We start from the raw sequence: 22544 nt of genomic DNA on the forward strand, positions 1-22544 counted from the left end.
CCCAGTATCCCCTCAGCATCGGGCATGTCCAAAACATGTGTACGTGGTTCGCTGGTCCTCCTGCGCACCTAGCGCATTTGTCCTCTACCCCAAAGAATTTGCTCATCCGAGCCACCGTCATGTGGGCCCGGTGAACGACCTTAAATTGAATCAGGCTGAGCCTGGCACATGTTGTGGTCGAATTTACCCTACTCAGAGCTTCTGCCCACTGCCCGTCCTCCATTTCCCCGCCTAGCTCCTCCTCCCATTTGAGTTTCAGTTCCTCCGTCTGGGACCCTTCCCCTTTCATGAGCACCTTAAAAATATCAGAGACTCTACCCTCCCCTCCTTCCCCCCCTAGAGACTATTCTGTCTTGGATCCCCATTGGCGGGAGGCGTGGGAAGGATGGGACCTGTCTACGGACAAAGTCCCGCAACTGTAGGTACCTGAAATAATTTCCCCTCACCAGACCAAATTTCTCCTCCAGGCTCCTCAAACTCACAAAGCTCCCTTCCAGGAACATATCGCCCACCCTCCCCACCCCCGCCCGCCGCCATGCTCGAAACCCTCCATCCATACTCCCGGGAAAAAAATGATGGCTGTCGCAGATTGGCGCCCAGACAGACGGCCCCATTTCCCCTACATGCCTCCTCCATTGGCCCCATATCCGCAGGGTCGCCGGGCTGGTGGAGTACCTGGCCGGCGGCAGCGGCAGAGGAGCCGTGACCAGGGCTGCCAAGCTGGAGCCCCTGCACGAAGCTGGAGCCCCGCCTCCACCCGCTCCCAGATAGACCCCGTACCCACCATCCACTTCCTTATCATAGCGATATTAGCCACCCAGTAATAGTTAATCAGACTCGGCAAAGCCAGCCCTCCCTCGCTGTCGCTCCTCTCAAGCATCGCCTTCTTCACCCGCGGGGATTCTCCCGTCCAGACAAAGCTCATGATCATCTTGTTAACCCTTTTGAAGAAGGACTGTGGGACAAAGATCAGGAGGCACTAAAAAATGAACAGGAATCTAGGGAGGATTGTCATCTTTACAGTCTGCACCCTCCCTGCCAGCGACAGCGGGAGTGCATCCCATCTCCGAAACTCTCCCTTCATTTGCTCCACCACCCTGGCCAAATTTAACTTGTGCAGCCTGCCCCAGTCTCGCGCCACCTGGATCCCCAAGTACCGGAAATTTTCCTCAACCAGCCTAAATGGTAGCCCTCTCAATCTGTTCTCCTGGCCCCTTGCCTGTACCACAAACATTTCACTCTTGGCCATATTTAGTTTGTATCCTGAGAACTGGCCGAACTTCCTCAATGTTTCCAGTATACTTCCCATCCCAGCCAGTGGGTCCGACACGTACAGGAGCAGGTGGTCCGCATAAAGAGAGACCCTATGTTCCACCCCGCCCCTAACCATCCCCTTCCATTCCTCTGCGGCTCTCAGCGTAATCGCCAGCGGCTCTATGACCAGCGCAAACAGCAGCGGGGAGAGCGGGCAGCCCTGTCTGGTCCCAAGGTACAGCCTAAAGTACTCCGACACTTCTCTGTTAGTCCTGACGCTGGCCTTTGGGGCCTGATATAACTTGATCCAGTTCACCAGTCCCTCCCTGAACCCAAACCGTCCGAGCACCTCCCATAGATAGCCCCACTCCACCCGGTCAAAGGCCTTCTCGGCATCCATCGCCACCACTACCTCCACCTCCCTGCCCGTCGGGGGCATCATTATCACATTAAGTAATCTTCTCAAGTTGGCCGACAGCTGCCTACCTTTCACGAACCCAGTTTGGTCATTCCCAGTCACCTCCAGTACGCAGTCCTCAATTCTAATCGCCAGTACCTTTGCCAGGAGCTTGGCATCTACATTAATCAGGGAGATTGGCCTGTAGGACCCACACGTCTCCGGGTCTTTACCCCGCTTCAATATCAGTGATATAGTGGCTTGCGACATAGTCGGCGACAGGGTCCCTCTGTCCCTTGCCTCATTGAAAACCCTTGCCAAGACCGGGCCCACTAACTTGGAGAACTTCCTATAAAACTCTACTGGGTATCCATCCGGCCCCGGGGCTTTCCCCGACTGCATGGCCTTTAGGCCCCCCAATACCTCCTCCACTCTAATCGGAGCCCCCAGCTCATCCACTCGCCCCCCCCCCCCCCCCCCCCCCCCCCCCACCTACTGTTGGGAATGTTAACCCTTCCAGAAACCTTTTCATCTCCTCCGGTTCTTCCAGAGGCTCCGAAGTGTACAGCTTGCTATAGAAGTCCCGGAATACCTTTATTCAATCCTGCCGGGTCCTCCACTCTGCACCCCTCCCCATCCATCACTCTACTTATTTCCCTGGCCGCCTCCCTCTTCCTGAGTTGCTGCGCTAACAGTCTGCTAGCCTTTTCCCCATGCTCGTACACCACGCCCCTCGCCTTCCTAAGCTGTTCCACGGCCCTACACGTGGATAGCGCCCCCAGTTCCGCCTTTAGTCTCTCCCTGAGTAAAACCTCCCCCGGGGACTCCGCGTGCTCTTCATCTATCCGACCCATTTCCCTAACCAATCTGTCCATCTCTGCCCTGTCCGCCTTGGCTCTGTGGGCCCCAATTGAGATCAACTCTCCCCGCACGACTGCCTTTAGCGCCTCCCACAGGGTCACCGCTGAGACCTCCCCCGTATCATTCACCTGCAAGTAATTTTGCATACACCTCCGTAGCCTCTCACAGATCTCCTCCTCTGACAGCAGTCCCACGTCTAGCCTCCATTGCGGGCGTTGGTGATTCGCCCCTCCGACCTGCAGGTCTACCCAGTGCGGGATAGTGATTGCCAAGTATTCCGTGTTCTTTACCTCCCCTGTACAGTCCCTGCTTAGAACAAAGAAGTCTATCCTAGAATATACTTTATGGATGTGCGAGTAAAACGAGTAGCCCCTTCTCGTCGGCTGTCTGGCTCCACAGGGGTCCACTGCCCCCATTTGCTCCATAAACCCTTTCAGCTCCCTTGCCATTGCTGGGGGTCTACCCGTTTTGGGACACGACCGATCCAGCGCCGGATCAAGGACCATGTTAAAGTCCCCCCCATTATTAGCCTACGAGAGTCCAGGTCCGGGATCTTCCCCAGCACTCATTTAATAAAATTCACGTCATCCCAGTTCGGGGCATATATATTCACCAGCACCACTCTTCTGCCCTCCATTCTTCCCCTTACCATCAGGTATCTGCCCCCCCTGTCTGCGGCTATGCCCTCCGCCTCAAATTGCACCCGCTTGTTGATCATGATTGCCACCCCCCTAGACTTCGAGTCTAAGTCCGAGTGGAAGACCTGGCTAATCCAGCCCTTCCTTAGCCTGGTCTGGTCAGACACTTTCAGATGTGTCTCCTGCAACATAATTACGTCCGCCCTCAGAGCCCGCAAGTGCGCGAAGACCCGCGCACTCTTAACCGGCCCATTCAGTCCCCTGACATTCCAGGTGATCAGCCTGGTTGGGGAGCACAACCCCCCCCCCCCCCCCCCCCCCCCCCCCCCCCCACCCCCACCCCCGCCCCCCCGGTCAGCCATAGCCTTTCTCGGGCCGACCCCCGGCCCGCACGTCGTGCCATTCCTGGCCCGCCTCTTGGCTGCCTCCACCCTCAACCTCCTTCCCACTGCCTACTTCAAATCCCTCTCACGTTAGCAGAACAACCCTGATGGAACCATCCATTCAGCGAACACGTGTAGTTGGATCTGAACAGAGGCTTTAATACACTTACAATAGAGCCAGCCTATTCGTCGTTGAATTTCAGGTGAAATGGCAGGCTGGCTCTAAGGCACTGATCTTTATACATCGGTCCCAGGGGGAGGAGTCGTGGGCTGAGCCAAGGGAGGAGCCCAGTACAAACTCTCGCGTACTCCCAGAGCAACTCCCCCGCGTGGTCGGATATTGCAACTGTACTTACAATGGGTAGATAACGAACATATATACATGAAGTGATATTGGCAACTATATATAGTGTGAATCACATTCACCACAAACCCCCGATAACCCCACCCCTGCCATCCACTGGCTGTATTCTCCCCCCCCCCCACCACCTGACTCCCTTGACTAGCCAATCTGCAAGCCCGGTCACTCATCACTCCGGCGCCCCCTGTCTCATTCCCATTGTTTCCCCATCCTCATCCCTACTCCCCGGCTCCCCATCCCCCTCTCCAACCCACTGGAGCAAACTCACTAGCACAGGAAGGCATGGACATCAACAAAACAAAAACCCCCCAACCCACGTCCTTAACCCCCCTTGCTGACCGGCCACCCTTAGTTACCATACCAGATCCAGTGCCCTCAGTGAGCCCCACAAAAAATTAAAATCCGCACGAAAAGGAAAAACAGAAAAATGAGGAAGAAAAGAAAAACAAAAGAAAAAACCAGTAACCAAAAACAAAGGGAAGAGTCCCAAATGTCCCACTTGGCACCTTTAACCCAGCAGACCATTGAACAGCGGTCCAGGCACATTCGGTGTCCCTTCAGACGATAGTTCTCGGGTCCTAATTCGTGCCCGTGGGACCTCTTTTCGGGACCAGCCTCTGTTCCGTCGCAAAGTCCATCGCTTCTTCAGGCTCGGAGAAGTAGTGGTGTTGACCCTGATGCGTGACCCAAATACGGGCCGGGAACAGCAGACTAAACTTCACGTGCTTCTTGAACAGCACCTCCTTGACTTGTTTAAAGGCTGCTCGCCGCCGATCCACCTCCTGGCTTAGGTCCTGGTAAATACAGAGAACACTGTTGTTCCACATGCTGCTCCTGGCGCTCTTCGCCCACCGCAGCACCCGCTCCTTGTCCACAACCCCCCCCCCCCCCCCCCCCCCCGGCCTCACCTGCACTCTGTATGCCCCCTCCAGCTCCGGCGGTCACGGAAAGGCTTCAGTCCCCATCAGCTGCATCAACAGGTCTGCCACAAACGCTGCGGCATCAGCTCCCTCAGCCCCCTCCGGGAGGCCGACGATCCTCAGATTGTTCCTGCGGCTCTATTCTCCAACTCCACCACGCTGTCCAGCAATCTTCTTTGCTGCTCCTTCAGCCTGTCAACGTCTAACGCCGCAATCGTCTGCGCATCCGCCTGCTCCTCCACCGTCTCTCCCAGCTCCTTAACTTTTACATCTTGAGCATCCAGCCTCTGATTCAGCTGATCCACTGCCTTCTGAAGTGGGTCCAAGTTGTCCCGCTTCAGCGACTCAAAACTGTTTTTCATCTCCTGGAGCATGTTATCCAGCACCTGCTGGATTGCTGAGTACGGGGTCCGTGTGTCTGCCATCTTAGGTTCCAGGTCAGCTTCCTCTGCTCCTTGCTTCTGTCCCTTTCTCTCTCTCTTCCTCTGCTTCCTGGCCTTCCGCAGTTCCATAGATTGCAGCCCGCTCTCCAACACTTTCGCGGCCGCCTTTTTGCCGCTCCGTGGTCCCGCTATCGCGGGGAATCAGCCCCTAAAGCCCCGCCGGAGTGAGAGCCCACCGAATGTGCGGCTCACTCGAACATCGCCGCCACCGGAAGTCGAGCATAGAGTATCATTAACAAAACTGAGAAGTAATTATTTTCATATATTGCCAATCAAGAAAAAATAGGTAAATTTAGTTGGAAAGTCGAGGCCCATAGCTTGAAAGCACATGAGACATACACTGACAGTAATGACATGATGGTGCTAAGCTTTTTTTTAAATTGAAGACTGTAGAATGAAAGAAAGGGACAACCTCTGTGCCTGCTGACCCCACTTACCTTCTTTGAAATCTGCCTCTTTCATTAGGTTTTTGGTCACTTGTGTTAATATCTCCTTATGTGACAAATATTTGTGACAGCGCTTATAAAAGTGCCTTGGGATATTTTGGCACATTAAAGGCATTACATAACCATAATTAGTTGTACAATTGTGAGTCACAGTGACCTGCAAGATGCTTATTTAATGTGGGGCATTGGTTTGATGTATTTAAAAATGTTTTTTTTGACTGAGTCCTGTCGTAGATGCAAGTGTATAAGTGAGAGAGAAATAAAGGTCATCATGACGCAGAACGTGAAGATGTATGGTATCATAAGGTTTCATGAACCGTAAGATATTGTGCAATCTTATAACCAATTAGTTTTGGCAATAGGCTGATGCCGTGTTAATGTATTGATTTTTCACACTGCTGTGCGTATTTGACTATGATACACTCAGGGTAATCCTGCTCCCGAAATAAAATCCACCACCATTTGGCTTCAAGTTGCAGCTGACTGAGAGATGACCTGCTTTCACATCTCGTCACATGACATGATATGGGCACTCTCCATTTGCTAGTTGTGTTTAATAACACGGGGATGGAACCACTACAACTATGCTTTCACAGTACTACTTAGTTTGTTTCCAAAAATAAACTTGTTACTGGAAGTTTAAAATGAAGACAGTAGTTGTTAAAATTCACAACTTGTTCGGAGAGTCCAGTGAGTGAAATTAATTTGTATTTGGTGTCCACATTAAAAGAACTGTCAAAAGGAATGCTTCAACTCTGAAGTAGTCTTGGGCATTTCACAGGGATCCCAGACTGTCTTTCTTTGTTGGTTTATGATAACTGACCGTAACCTTTTGAGCTCCAGGTCGGTGTACATGGGGGTGGACCCTGCAAGGCCCGACTGCCAACCCATTCCCCCCCCCCCCCTCACCAAAGTTGACCGGGCCCGACGTCTGACATCTCCTCCCAAACCCCCACCTCAGGGGAAATAGCTTACTTATCTGCAACTGAGCTGCTCTCAATGGTAGGCCCCAGGATGTGCTGCACTGCACAGATCTTGCCTAGTGACAATCTGACTCAATTGCCACTCCATCAGGAGTCACAGCCCAACGCTTGGTCAACATAGAGAACAGCCTGATTTTATATAGGACAGTTAACATTGTTATGGACATGAGGGGGTTAATTTAAACAGTACTAATTTCTCCATCGCCACCCGTCCATAAACTGGTGTTTTTGATTTGCTTCCCTATTTATAAGCGGTATTTCCCAACCCCTCAGTTTTTGAGTGATCCATTTTCTATTAATAATCCCACAGCAAACCCAAAGTCGATGAACTGAAAGGGTTAGTTTGTTAGAACATATTCAAAATGCGGGATGAGTGTCGCAACGTTGCCTCCTTTGCATTTGTATAGTAAGAGGAATAAAGAAAATAAAGATTCACAGCCCTGAAACCATAGATAAAATAAATATGATTTCACATGGGTTCAGAGTGCAGAATCAAAGTCCAATGAAGTATTTCTTCACAGAGGTCAACAGGCTCAAATCCGATACTGTATACTTCACTTTTCTGGTGGGGTTGACTTTTTACATGATGCGATAGACTAGCAGAGATGAATCAGTCTTGGAGGTAACGTTACAGAAGTTCCAGCAGAAAGTGTAGATGGGGCCAGGGGCTTAACCTCAGCAGAACTCCTTTTCTGTGTGGCTGCTTTTAGGATGGCAAACAGCAGATTGACATTGCCGTTTGAAAGGCAATATTACTGGTTCCACAAACTGGAGGTCCATGACACATGATTCCCACCCCTTCAGTGATATTGACAAAGGATGTGTATCCCTCATCTGGATCCCTAAGATAGTTAAATGTCTCAACCATTGAAAGGAAGGTTGCGTGGCCATTTGTCCTAGCAGACGAGTAGACCCCAGTTAGGCAGGCTTGGTTATGAAATACAGATGGCCTTTATATAGCTCTGTTTGAATTTGGCCTGTACCAGTCTACAAGGTAGGGGTCTTAGTGCCTCTTTAGGGGTACCGAGGCACAAGTTTCTTTGATATTGTAGACAGTCATGGATTAAACCATTCTTAAAAAGTCTTTGTCCATTTTAAAATATTTTAGTAATAGCTTTGAGGATATCTATTTATATAAAAATACATAGTGTGGAAAGTCTTTGTCCTCTCACAACATAATAAAACTTACCAAGGCTTTAAGTGTGGTCAAACAAAATTAGGAACTTTGGCATTGAGCCACATAAGGATGTATTTGGACAATTAATAAAAGTTTAGTCAGAGGTAGATTTTAAGAGTGTCTCAGAAGAGGGTAGAGAGTCAGAGAGGTTTAGGGAGGGAATTCCATTGAAAGCATGGCCTCCAATGATGGAATGAGTAAAATAGTTGGGTGCACAAGCAACCAGAATTAGAAAGGAGCAGCGATCTGGGAGGGTTGTAGGGCTCGAGGACGTAACATAAATGCGTGTAGGGGGCAGGGGCAAGGCCAGAGAGGTTTTTGAAAACGAGGATGAGAATTTTAAAATTGAGGCATAACCAGGAGCTAATGTAGGCCAGTAAGCAAAGGTGCCTTGTGTGAAATGCATGTTGAATCACAGGCAGACCTATGCAAAGTGCTGTCTAACGGGTCTCCAGCTCTTTCAAAATCTAGCTGCCGTGCACTAATCAGTGCAGCATTGCTGTGTTTTTGCGACTAGACTAACAACCGAGTGGTCATGAGTTCAGACTCCCCGTGGCAAGTTGTGAAAGCAAATTCAATAAAGGGAACTAACCACTCCAACCCATTATACATGTGAATCCAGTCATACATACGTGATTAACTTAGAAGTCACTTAGCAAGTCCCTCTGTCAAAAGAAAGTCCATCACCGGGACAATCAGTGTTGGACAATTAATGTAGCTACCCAAGTTGCATTGAGATGCCAGGTATGGGGGCATTCTAAGAAACGTCAGTATATCTGGCAAGGAACAACCATGTATTCTACATAATGTCATAACTCATACTTGCCCACATTGCAGTACAATTGCTCAGGAACAAATCTTCCCCAAGGGCAAGAATTAAAGATAGCTTGGGATGCTGCTGACTGGACAAAGGCCAATGGCTATCAGTTTCCCTTAGAAAGGGAGCTAACACAAAACTGTCACAGACAGGGTGAAACAACAGCATAACTCTATCGTACTCTCACTCCCTTTCACATGCTGCTTTTATTTCTCTCTTCCCCCTCTCCCTCCCTCCCCAAACTAGTTTAGCCTTGCATGCTCAACACCACATTTCTGCAGCCCAATCTTTCAACAGCATTACAGTCGGAATTGACCTTGTAACTAATCTACCCATTCCATTGTACAGGGCTATGTCTATCTGGGATACCAGTCTTCAGATCACCACAATGTGCAGTTTATTTGGAGCTTGGCTTGGTGCAATTCCTATTCCGTTGGACTGGGACAGGCCTTGGCAGGTATGCAGTTGTTCATACGAATCCTGAAAAATGTATGTTGTCCTGAAAGATCTACTGTTCCATGCGATGTATTGTTCTTTTATCAATATGTCATAATGGGAAGGGGAACGAGTTTGAAAAGAACCAGGAATTCACAAGTATCTGTATCAGAAATGGAAGGAAGAATGCCATTAACTGGACGTATGTTTCCAATTCTTAAAATAAAGGTAGGTAATGTTAAAATTCCACATGCTTGGAGCCAGTGTATTACATTATGATGTAAGGGCCTTTTGAGAATCGTATTTGAAAGTAGAAGTATTCATCTAGAAGGATGAGGAATGTTCTGGCATGTTTAATGCATGGATAAATTACACTGGACTAGGTAACGAACAAGATGCAAAGCCCTCAGATCACTGATACACAGGTTTGCAAATTGGGGTCCTTGACTCCCAAGAATTCCATGGAGTCATCATATTTCTGTATTTGACCGACCACATGCATGAGCGGCAGATGGCCTGTTACTTAACCACTTAGTAACTGGGTCAACATTTGTACAGTTCTTTGACCTATTTATAACAGCACCAAATTGTATCTGCTTAGTGCATTTTGTCATATTAGGATGTCCAAACGCACTTCACAGCAGCAATATTGAACATATTTTGACATTGAGCCATGTAAGGAGATATCAGAACAGTGGCCAGCTTGGACAAAGTGGTAGGTTTTGGGCAGCATGGCGGTGCAGTGGTTAGCACTGCTGCCTCACAGCGCTGAGGACCCAGGTTCCATCCCAGTCCCAGGTCACTGTCCGTGTGGAGTTTACACATTCTCTGTGTTTGCGTGGGTCGCACCCCCCACAACCCAAAGATGTGCATGGTAGGTAGGTGAATTGGCCACACTAAAATGCCCCTTAATTGGAAAAAAAAAGAATTGGGTACTTTAAATTTAAAAAAAACGTAGGTTTTAAAGAGTTTCTTACGGGAGGAAAGTGAGGTGAAGATGTTTAAGGAGGTAATTTCTGGGCCTAGGCAACTGAAAACATGGGTGCCAATGGTGGAGTGATATTTATTGTATTTGATTGTGGAATGAGAGTGTCACCCAACCCTAATTGCCTTTGAGAAGATGGTGATTGAGCCCCATTCCTGAAATGCTGTCAACCACCTGGTAAAGGTACTCAGTGCTGTTAGGGAGAGAGTTCCAGGATTTTGATCCAGCGGCAGTGAAGGAATGATGATAGAATTCCAAGTCCGGGTGATGTGTGGCTTGAAGGGCAACTTGGCAGGTGATGGTAGTCCCACGTATCTACTGCCTTTCTCCTTCTAGGTGGGAAGAGATAGCAGGTTTGGAAGGTGCAGTCGAAGGAGCTTGGATGAGTTGTTGCAGTGCACCTTGCATGTGGTACACACTGGTGTCCACTGTGTGTCAATGGTGCAGGTACTGAATGTTTTAAGGTGGTGGGTGGGGTGCCAATTGGGCTGGGTTATCCTGGATGATGTTGAGCTTCTTGAGTGTTGTTGGAGCTGCAGTCATCCAGGCAACTGGAGAGCATTCCGTTACACTCCTGACTTCTGCCTTTATAGGCTTTGGAGATGCAAAAGGTGGGTTACTTACCACAGAATTATCAGCCTCTGGCCTGGTCTTGAAACTCAACTGCCTTATCCAGCTGAGATTCTGGTCAGCGAATACTCCAAGAATATTTAATATGGGAGATTCAGTGATAATACCATCAAAGGAAAATGGTTAGATTCTCTCATGTTGGAGATGGTCGTTTCCTCGCATCATTTAGCCGTCCAAACCTGAATGTTGTCCAGCATGCGGTCACAAATTGTTTCCGTATCTGAAGAGTTCCACAGGTGCACAGTAGTGTTCACAATCATCAGCATCCCCACTTCTGGCCTTGTGATAGAGCAGAGGTTTGAGGATTGCACGGCTCGAGGAGGATGCCGAGATAGGGAGAGGCACGGAGGGTTTTGTAAGTTTCGTGAGGGCCATGAAGAATCCAGCACGAGTTTGTAGAGTCAAAATTACATATATACAACAGCAGCAGTACTCCACCACTGCTCTCTCCTCTCTAGCTGGTTCCACACTGGCCAGCTCTGTTTATGCAGGTGAATCTGCTAATGATTTCTCCACCCCCTTCATTGGGGGAAGCTCATACTCACTAAGGATTGTTGAATTGGCAATAGTCCCCAGCCAATAGTAATCAGGCAGGTTATAACAGTAAGTAAGAATGAGCATTCTTAAATCTAAGCATTGTCAGAAAGGGAGCTAGTGTAGGCCTGCAAGCCCACAGGGAGGATAGGTCAATAATACTTACAGCAAGTTAAGATATGGCAGCAGAGGTTTTGACAAACTCTACAAGAGCAGAAGAATTGGATGCAGGAATAAGCCATTCAGCCCCTCGAGCCTGATCCTCCATTCGATAAGATCATGGCTGATCTGTTTGTGGCTTTAACTCCACTTTCCTGTTCGCCCTCCATAACCCTTGACTCCCTTGTCAATTAAAAATGTATCCAACTCAGCCTTGAATATACCAAATGATCCATCCTCCATTGCTTTCTGGATAAGAAAATTCCAAAGACCTGTTGAGAGGGAAAAATATCTCCTTGTCTCAGTTTTAAGTAGAAGCCCCCCCTAATTTTAAACTGTGTTCTTGAGGCCCACCCTGCCTGCAGCATCTTCCAGTCTGGCTGAAGGTGACCCTAAGTGGCATGGCCATTGACTTCGGTGGATTCTGGTGGCCAATGGCGAACTGCATTCGGCAATGGAGGTGGGAGGACTATGTGTTGCTGCCCAACATGGGGAAACCTCCTCTCAGCATCCATACTGCCAAGTCCCATCAGGATTTTTTATATTGCGATAAGATCATCTCTGATTCTTCTAAAGATAGGCCCAACCTGTCCAACATTTCCTCATAAGATAGCCCCTTCATCTGAGGAATAAGTCAAGTGAACTTTCTCAGAACTGCCACTGTAATTGTATCCTTTCTTATGAACGAGTCCATATCTGCACTCAGTACTTCAGTTGTGCCTCATCTAAGGCCCTCTGCAGCTGCAGAAACACTTGCTACTTTTAGACTCAATTCCCCTTACAATAAATGCAACATTCCATTTGCTTTCTTAATCACTTGCTGCATCTGCATACCAACCTTTTGTGATTCAAGTACCAGGATACCCCAATCCCTCTGTACCACAGAATTATGCAGTCTATCTAATCAAATAATATGCTTTGTTATTTTTCCTGACAAAGTGGACAAGTAAAATAATAATAATCGCTTATTGTCACAAGTGGGCTTCAATGAAGTTACTGTGAAAAGCCCCTAGTCACCTCATTCCGGCGCCTGTTCGGGGAGGCCAGTTTCCTTAAATGTCTGACACTTTCGCTACTATTAGCCTATTTTTCAGTCACTTTAGCCAACACTGTGCTCGTACCTTTATAATTGCCTTTTTAAAAATTTTAAGTCATTCGCCTTCGATCCACGCTTCTCAGCATCAAACTGAATGTGAAATTCTAATAGAACATAGAACATAGAACAGTACAGCACAGAACAGGCCCTTCGGCCCTCGATGTTGTGCCGAGCAATGATCACCCTACCTAATCCACCTAACCCGCACATCTTTGGACTGTGGGAGGAAACCGGAGCACCCGGAGGAAACCCACGCACACACAGGGAGGACGTGCAGACTCCACACAGACAGTGACCCAGCCGGGAATCGAACCTGGGACCCTGGAGCTGTGAAGCATTGATGCTAACCACCATGCTACCGTGAGGCTATCATGCTATGATTGTTGTTGCCTGAAGGCTCCTTTACTCGGAGGCCATTAATTAATCCTGTCTCCCTGCACACTGCCAGCTCTAGAATAGCCTGCGGTCTGGTTGGCACTAGAATATACTGCTCTCACAAATTGTCCCGAATGCACTCTATGAATTTCTTTTCCAGGTTACCTTGGGCAATCTGATTTCACAGAATTGTTACAGCACAGAAGGAGGCCATTTGGCCCGTTGCCTGTACCAGCTGTACACATGAGCAATTCGCCTGGTACCATTCTTACACCTTCTCCTCGGAACCCTATAACTTATACCTTGTCGGAAGGCATTCCAAATCTCTTTTGAATGACTCGATTGAACTAGCCTGCAGCAACCCCTCAGGCAGCAAATTCCAGATCTTAACCACTTGCTCAGATTTTTCCTCATGGTTTGTTGTTTCGTCAATTACTTTAAATCTGTGTCTCCTCATTCTCAATCTCAACAATAGGGATGGTTTCTGTCCAGACCCCTCATGATTTTGAACGCCACGATCAAATCTGCTCTGCGTCTTCTCTTTTCCAAAGAGAAGTCACAATTTCTTTAATTTTCTTGAACCAGTACTAATCGTTGTCCCTTGATTGATTGATTGATTGATAACATGGAAAAGAAGCACATTGCGTTCTGGTTGAAAACGATAGCTTCTCACAGGATAATAAATTTTAAATGTTTGACTAATAAAACCTAATAGAAATCAAATGGTTTTCATTTTGACATGTTTATGATTCAGGTGAATTCAGGAGTCAGTATCCTGCCACCTACAAACAGAAATATGAATGTGGTGTGTTTGGGGTGAACAATAAATCTGTTTATCATCGATATTTACACTGGGGAAAAAAGGGACCAATTTTCCTGGATGCTTTCTGCCACAGGCTCTATGTGTCTGAAATGCACGATAGTTGTTCAGGTATCTGCACCTCTACATTTTCTACTCTGCACCATGTGAATGGACCAACCATACTTGGGGCATTGCCCAATCAATATGAAGATTGTAATCGCCCATGATTATTGCGGCACCTTTCTTGGATTATTTTTTCCTGTATACTGTGTCCCACAGCATAGCTATTATTAGGGAGCCTTCTTACCTTTGATATTTCTTTTTTTGCAGAAATTGATTGTATATCATCTGAACTAATGTCATCTTTTACTACTGTACTTGTGTCATCCTCAATTAACAGAGATTACCCGTTCCCTATCTTCCCATCTTTCCGAAATGTCAAATTTGAATACATCAGTTCCATCTTTGGTCACCTTACAACCATGACTCTGAAATGCTATAATATCTTGCTTATTTGTTTCTATTTTTGCTTTCAATAAATTTTTTTTGTTACGAATGTTGCACGCATTCAGATCCAGAGCCTTTAATCCTGTCTTTACCATCCTTGAAAACTCTGACCTTTCCCGCTCGTACACTGTTAAGTTTGTAGATTCTGTCCCTTTCTGTCACATTCTGGCTAACATTACCCATATCACTATCCTGCTCTGTTACCTTTTCCTTTCTCTTTATTGTACCACACCTCCCCTCACGTGATCCCTTGCCCTCTCTATTTAGCTTAAGCCCTCTACTGCCTGAGTTATATAACTATCCTGAACACTTCTCCCAGCATGGTTCCTGTGAAGACCGTTCCAATGGTGCAGGTGGCATTTTCCCCAGTGGTACCAATGTCTCATTAATCAAAACCCATTTTTCCCATGCCAATTTATGAGCCACACATTCATCGCTCTAATTTTGTTAATCTTTTTGTTCATATCTCAGGCAGTAACCTACCTTTGTGATTCTGCTTTTTAGTTTAGCCCCTGCTCATAATCCCTAATATTTCCTCATCCTATCTATTGTCAGTGGAATGTGCAAGATGGGGGGGGGGGCATGTCTGGAGAGCACTTGAATAGTTGAGCCCGGAGGTGGCAATGGCTTGGGAGAGGGTTTCAGCAGCAGACGAGCTAAGGCTGGAGTAGAGATGGGCGATGTTTACAGAGGTGGAAGTAGACAGGCTTGGTAATGAAGTGGATATGAGGTTTCGGGTCAAATGGACCACCAAGGGTGCAAATTGGCTGAGCCTCAGACTGTGCTAGGCAGAGGAATAGAGCCAACGGTTAGGGAATAGACTTGATGACTGGGATGGCAGACAATCACTAATGGGACTACCTAATATTTAATTGAAGGAAATCTCGATTCATTCAGTGTTGAAATGTCTGACAAGCAGCATGGTAAACCAAAGGCATTGGAGGAACCGAGAGAGCTGGTGGTGAGGTTAAAGCTGGGTTTAGTCAGCAAATATTGGAACCTGAAGTGTTTTCAAGTAATCTCAGTGATGACGACTTGTAGCTGAGAAGGATGAGCCAAGCTTAGATGTTTAGAGAACTCCAGAGGTAATAGTGTGGGAACAGGAAGAGAAAGCATTACAGGTGAGTCTCTGGCTCTGGCAACATCAACTTGTATTTAATAAAATATCCAAAGCAATTTGCAAGATTATTACAAAACAAATTTGATACTGAACTACATTAGGAGATACTAGGATAGATAATCGGAAGCTGGTTCGAAAAGGTGGATTATCAGGACCATCTCAAAGAAGGAAATAGAGGTTTAGGGAAAGGAATTCCAGAGTTTGGGGTCTTGGCAGCTGAAGATATGGCCACTAATGGCGTATCTATTAAAATTGGGGATTCTCAAGAGGCCAGAGTTTGAGAAGTACAGATAGCTCCAAGGGTTGTGGGACTGGAGGAGAGTACAGAGATAGAAGGGGTGAGGCAGTGGATCAATTTGAAAACCAAGATGAGTATGTTGAATTTGAGGAATTACTTAACAAAGAGCCAATGTAGGTCGGCGAGAGCGGGGGTGATGAATGAATGGGACCTTGTGCAAGTTAGAGCATAGGTGTCGGAGGTTTACATGACTGCAAGTTTACAGAGAGCAACATGTGGGAGGCTGGCCAGAAATGCATTGAAATAGCTGAGCCACGAGTTAACGAAGGCATAGATGAAGATTCCGGCAACAGATCAACTGAGGCAGCGGTAGAGATGGACATTGTTACAATGGTGACTGTCCCTTGCAGCTGTCTAGCAGAGGAGAGGAGTTGGGGGAAGGATGGTCTGGTCAGTCATTGTAAAAAGCTGCAGACAGGATGAGGAGGGATAGTTTACTCTGGCCAGATTCATCGATGTTGTGCTTGTGGCTTTGGGTACATCTATCAGCCCTGTGGAAGAGGCAGAAATTTGATTGTAGGGATTCACACTTGGAAAAAGGGAAAGAAGCATCATAGGATTGCTGCAGGAGAAAGTCATTTAGCATGCCATGTCTGTGCCTGCTCTCTCGAAGAGCAGGTCCCATCGTGCCACTCCCAAGCCTTTTCCTCATAGCCCTGCAAATCCTTCCTATTCCGATCCAATACTGTTCTGAAAGCCACAGTTGAATTTGCCTCTACCTTGTTCTCAGGCAATGCATCCCAAATCCTAAATACTTGATGTGTCTTTTTAAAAAGTGTTTCCTCATATTACCATTGCTTCTTTTTGCCATTTACCTTAAATCTGTCCTGCGGTTCTCAATCCTTCCATCAACGGGAAACATTTCTCCGTATCTACTCTGTCCAGAACCCTTATGATTTTAAATAATCTCATCAAATCTCCTCTCGACCGTATCTTCTCCAAGGAGAACAGCTCCAGCTTCTGCGATCTAGCTACATAACTGATGTACTCATTCTTGGAACCATTTTCATTAAACTGATCACTTTCTCTAATACCTTCACATCCTTGCTAAAGTGCGGTGGCTAGAACTGGGTGTAATACTCCATTTAAGACCAAACTAGTGTTTTATGTAGATCGGTGAGAATTTTTCCATTAGTTTTGTCAGAAAGTGAGTATTTTGCTTCAGATGAGGAATGTAACTATGAGAACCCCAGCATTGGTGTTCACTGCAGTTCGATATTGGGTAAAGTTGGGTAAAACTCCTTTTATCATCCCACAACTTTTCTGAACTTCATATACTTGTCACTCCCAAGCTCATTTTGCTGAAGGTGTAAGGATCCAAGAGAGAAAAACAGTTGCGTCTGACTTGAGTACAAGCCCATATGCTAAATCTTTCTTTTAGCTAAGTTATCAACTTTTGTACTTTCCCCACATCACCCCCTCCACGCCACTTGCTATATTTAAATATAATTAATTCCAGACAGTGCAACAAGATACGGTATTTTGCCAGGCGATCCATTAATTGCACTGACAGAATTGAGTTGAGACGTCAGCCAGTGATTAGGTTCTTCCAATTATCAGTGCTCCTTTTTGCTCCTCCTCCTCACAGAAATGAAGCGTGAACGTACCTTATTGCAGATCACTGAAGATTTGATAAAAGAAGGCAACTTCTTGTAGTTGTGGCCCCTGGGATGAAGGGGTTATCCTATGACAAGAGGCTAAATAAATTGCCCATTTATTCTCTGGAGTTTAAAAACATGAGAGGCGTTCTCAATGAATCCCTCAGATTTCTGAAGGAGCTTGTTGGGGTGGACCCTGAGGGATTGTTTCCACTAGTCAGGACGCTGAAACCACAAGAGCATGGGGCGCGATCCAACAGCCACGCTGCACCCTAAAAGCAACGCGCTGCAGTGCAACATGGTCAGTAAATGCCGAGAGACCCCGCCATGCCTTTTAAGAACTAACGCAATCTCACGAGACTTCGTGATGTGATCCCGCCCATTGTGGATGGGATCATCTTTAGGCAAATCTACATATTAGAGTGAGACAGTTAGTCTGTCACTAATGTGCAGTTCCCCGAGGTAAACAGTGTGTTGGGACCGATCTCCTTTGCGCTGGACACCTCGGGCGAGCGTCATTCAGTACTGGTCCCCAGAAATGAAATCAGATGGAACTGCACTTGTGGGGGTTTCCCAGGGGATTAGAGGCCCCTAGCTGCTTGCTGCCTGGGCAGGGTGGCTGCTGGTGCAAGCCTGGCACTGCCAAGGTGACACTCCCAGCTGGTGGGGGCACTGGCAGGGTGCCAGGCTGGCAGTGCCAAGTTGCCAAACTGGCATTTTCTGCACGGTGGTGATCAGGCCCTGGGGTCTCCTGTGCGTGTAAGGTGGGGTGCAAGGGAGGGGCAGAGGACCCCCTTACAGGTGAGTTGGACTTTTGGGGGAGGGGGGTTCGGGGGTCACGTCCGAGGGTCGAGAGATCGGGTCTCCATTTAAAAATGGAGTCCCATTCTCTCCCTGCACGGAGGGGTTTTACCGAGCGGGGCTCCTCAGTGAAGGAAACTGAACTAAGAGTAACCTTGGCCGCCTGTTCCCCGCTGAGGCCCCATACCTAACTTGAGTTGCGTTAGATAGCATTGTGTTTCTCGGCGCTGCAAGCACGGGGTAACCCGCGGCTAAACGCGCTCGCTATGGGGCATAGATCCTGTTTGGTTCGATCGCACCTCAGGTCTCGGAAAAAGGGGCTGACTGTTTAGGACTGGGATGAGGAGAAAGTACTTCACTCAAAGGGTTCTACATCTTTGGAATTCTTTGGGGGGGATTCTCCAAAATGGAGGCAGAGCGTCCGCGCCATCGTGAATGCTGTCACATTTCACGACGGTGCGAAACGGGCGCGGGCACTACCGATTCTGGCCCCGACAGGGGGCCAGCACAGCGCTGGAGTGAATCATGCCGCTCGAGCCGCCCTTCCCAGCGCCAGATGGGCGCCGCACCAATCCATACATGCGCAGTGGTGCCGTGCCAACCTGCGCATGTGCAGGGGACTTCCTCAACGCGCCGACCCCGACGCAACATGCCTGGGGGCTCGGGGGCCGGCCGCGTACCAAAATAGGGCCGGGGCTGGAGAGGCCGATCTGCCGAACGGTGGGCCCCAATCGTGGGCCAGACCTCATCGGCGGCCCCTCCCGGTGAAGGAGCCCCCCCCCCCCCCGATCCTGGGCAGAGTTCCCGCCGGCTGTCAGCAGGTATGGACGGCGCTGGTGGGACTCTGCCGTTTCCGCTCGGCTGCTCAGCCCATCAAGGCTGGAGACAGCGGCCTGTGACCGGTGCCGCGCCGGTGCAAATGGCGGCCATTCTCCGCTCCTCGGAGAATCGCATGCCGGCGTCGGAGCGGCGTGGCGCGGTTGTGGCGATTCTCTGGATCGGCACGGGGCTCGGCGAATCCCGCCCTTTATGTCAGGAGTGTTGTGGATGCTCCATCGTTGAATACTGTAAAGGCTTAGATAGCGAGAGTTTTGTGTGTCGGGGAAGTAAGGGATATGGGGAAATGCAGTTGAATCCTAAATCAGTCATGATCATATTGATTGAGGGCGAGGTCATGTCGGGCCCAGGGAGAGTTTGGTGCCATGGTGAGTATGTCGGAGTGAGTGTGAATCTGCCTTACACCCAATCTCTGGTTTCTCTCACATTCTCGCCACTTCAAACCAACACATACACACACACATATACACACACACATACACACACACACACACACTCTCACACTTTCCCATCACATACACTGATCCTCTTTCCCTCTGGTCATTTTTATTATGTAAGGGTCCTTCCTCTTGGTTCCCTTATTTCCTCTTTCTTTATTTTTGCCTTTGATCCATGGATGCTCAATGGACATGTATCTTTAAGTCAAACAGCAGAGAGAAGGAGGAATTACAGAAGTTAGAATATAGTATATGGTGCTGCTAGCTTTGAACAGCAAGGCCCAGATCTTTTGGCACCCGAGAGATGGGGTGGGACTCAGTTCGATTGATTGGCTGGCCAGAAGGTCACGTTCTGCCCGGTAACAGGTGGTGATTGGATCCTGTCTGAGTGGGATGATTTTCAGAGATCTAAAGAAAGCCAAGTTTGAATCTGGACACTCAGGGGGAAGGACTCTCTCTCTCTCTCTCTCTCTCTCCAGAAAGATTGTGAGTTGCTGTATTTCTGAAATTGCAGAGACCTGCACGAACCTACAGTGAAAACCATTACAGACTGTAAAGTAGAAATCCCGACCGGAAAGCCTGAGTTGAAGGGCAGTGTGCTGGAAACAACCATCTGAAACAACAACTCTTATCTTTTACTATTCTTTTGTTTTACTCCCCTCTGTGTTTGTCATTCGTGTGTGTGCAAAGGGTGGGTGCAAGTTAAAGTGAGGGATTAGAAATTAGATAATAGTGAACCAATTGTATTTTCTGCATATTTCATTCTAATTCTTGTTATAAATAAAAAGTAATTATTTAAATTTAGAAACCTGGTGACTGTAATTATTGGGCAGCCAAGGGATTGGATTTCATTGAATTTGGTCATTGTTACATGTCCAGAGGTACAGTGAAAAGTATTATTCTGCGTACAGTCCAGATAGATCATAATACATGGAAAAAAATACATCAGGCATACATAAATACAAATTGTAAATATATAGACAAGACATCGGGTGAAGCATATGGTGTGTAGTACCACTCAGTAGAGAAGATGTGTGAAGAGATCAGATCAGTCCATAAGAGGATCAGTTAGGAGTCTGGTAACAGCGGGGAAGAAGCTATTTTTGAACTTGTTAGTGCGTGTTCTCAGACTTTTGTATCTCCTGCCCGATGGAAGAAGTTGGAAGAGTAAATGAGACGGGTGGAAGAGGTATTTGATTATGCTGCCTGCTTTCCCAAGGCAGCGAGAGGTGTAGACAGAGTTAATGGATGGGAGGCGGGTTCGCATAATGGACTGGGCTTTGTTCATGGCTCTCTGTAGTTTCTTGCGGTCCTGGGCCGAGCGGTTGTCATACCAGGCTATGATGCAGCCTGATAGGATGCTATCTATGGTTCAGCTGTAAAAGCTGGCAAGAGTCAATGTGGACTGCCGAATTTCCTTAGTTTCCTGAGAAAGTATAGGTGCTGTTGTGCTTTCTTGGTCGTACCGTCGACATAGGTGGACAGGACAGCTTATTAGTGATGTCAACACCTAGGAATTTGAAACTGTCAACCATCTTCACCTCTGCATCATTGATGCAGACTGCAGACGGGTGTGTACGATACGTTGCTTCCTGAAGTCAACGACCAGCTCTTTAATTTTGCTGACATTGGGGGAGAGATTGTTGTCCTTCCACCACTCCACTAGGTTCTCTATCTCCATCCTCCCTCCCTCTGACTCATCATTGTTCGAGATCCGACCCACTGCAGTCGTGTCATCAGCAAAGTTGTAGTTGGAGGTGGAGCCACATTTTGCCAGACAGTCGTGTGTGTATAGAGAGCATAGCAGAAGGCTAAATATGCAGCCTTGCGGGACCCCAGTATTGAGAACTATCATGGAGGAGGTGTTGTTGTTTATCCTTGCTGATTGTGTCTATGGGTCAGAAGTTGAGGATCCAGTTGCAGTGGGAGGAGTCAAGTCTTAGGTTTTGGAGTTTTGGTATGAGCTTGACTGGGGTTATGGTATTAAGGGCAGAACTATAGTCAATGAATAGGAGTCTGATGTAGGGGTGCTTACTGGTTTTGTACAGGCCTAAGTAGCTGGCTTTTAAAGCAGACCATGGCAGGCCAGCAGCGCGGGTTCAATCCCTGTACCAGCCTCCCCGAACAGGCGGCAGAATGTGGCAACTAGGGGCTTTTCACAGTAACTTCATTTGTGACAATAAGAGATTTTCATTTCATTTCATTTTAATTTTTATCGAGATGCTTCAGGGATGAGTGCAGGGCCAGGGAGATGGTGACAGCTGTGAACTGGTTGTGGCGAATGCGAATTGCAGTGGATCTAGGCATTCTGGGAGTATGGAGTTGATGCGTCTCATGACAAACCTCTCGAAGCACCTCATAATAATGGGCCAAAGGCTTTGGGTATTTTTCTAAGAGTTATTGGTTAATTCAGTTGTGTTGTGATTCCAGGTGTTATGGGCCAGGGTTTAGAAAACTCCAAAGTATATCATGGAGTTCACCTGACCTACAACTGTTTATTTATTTTGGTTCCAATGAGCATAAGGGCCTGCCTCTCCGGTGTTATTCAACAGAGGCCTTAAGCACTTTTAATCAAAAACAAAGTTTATTCTACGAATTTAGTTAACATTTTTATAAACACACGCAGTAATCATTTTTGTCAACTACTAATATAAATACTCCACACAGCTACAGTACTCTATGTATGACCCTTAATAAATTTCCCCCTTTAGCTGTTACAATTTAATAACAAACCAGAAAACTCTTTTCAAAGGTGTGGCCCAGCACACAGCACTCAAGTCCAGGAATCCATCTTCGGATGTACACCGGCGGGTACATTTCTTGGAGCGTTAGAGGTAGACATTGCATATAACAGCCAGGGCACAAGAGTGAGTAAAAGGGCATGGGCCTTGTCATTTAAGACCCCTTCGTTGTTCTCAAGTAATGGATAAGATTTATGAGGTTCGCCAAGTCTAGCCACGTCGTATGTCAGGTCACCTAATATGGATACTCAATGACCCTTCTCCCCAGGGTTCTAAAATTTAAGGGGAGGAGGTGTGTTATTGAGTGTTATTATTATGTATCTTATTTAAATCCATTGCGATGTCAATAAGTGCTGTGATATCATTAGTTGCTGCTGTTACCTGTGTATAATCGTTTTTAATGGTTGTCGGTTCCAATTCTATTCTGTTACTGTCATTTCAATGTTTAGCTTTTTTGAGTCCATGAGTATTTAAAACTTCATTATTGTTATCTGTTAAAGAAGATTAAC

General features: G+C 47.4%; 1 protein-coding gene across 4 annotated transcripts in view; it reads left to right on the forward strand.

Annotated features, from left to right (window-relative positions):
* pigf (phosphatidylinositol glycan anchor biosynthesis, class F) overlaps positions 1-22544 on the forward strand; it is an 86657-nt gene that overhangs the window by 25324 nt on the left and 38789 nt on the right. The window contains exons 4-5 of one of the 4 annotated variants that reach the window (XM_038813138.1): positions 9029-9137; positions 9241-9343. The exons of 1 other annotated variant lie outside the window; for it this stretch is intronic. In XM_038813138.1, coding sequence (XP_038669066.1) covers positions 9029-9137; positions 9241-9336 — 205 coding nt within the window. In that variant the 3' untranslated portion in view covers positions 9337-9343. Of the gene's footprint in view, positions 1-9028; positions 9145-9240; positions 9344-22544 lie in introns of all 4 variants that reach the window. 2 more of the 4 variants (XM_038813158.1, XM_038813130.1) reach the window with 2 other exon arrangements.

This window comes from Scyliorhinus canicula, chromosome 1 (assembly GCF_902713615.1).
Source record: "Scyliorhinus canicula chromosome 1, sScyCan1.1, whole genome shotgun sequence".
Classification (NCBI taxonomy): Eukaryota; Metazoa; Chordata; class Chondrichthyes; order Carcharhiniformes; family Scyliorhinidae; genus Scyliorhinus; species Scyliorhinus canicula.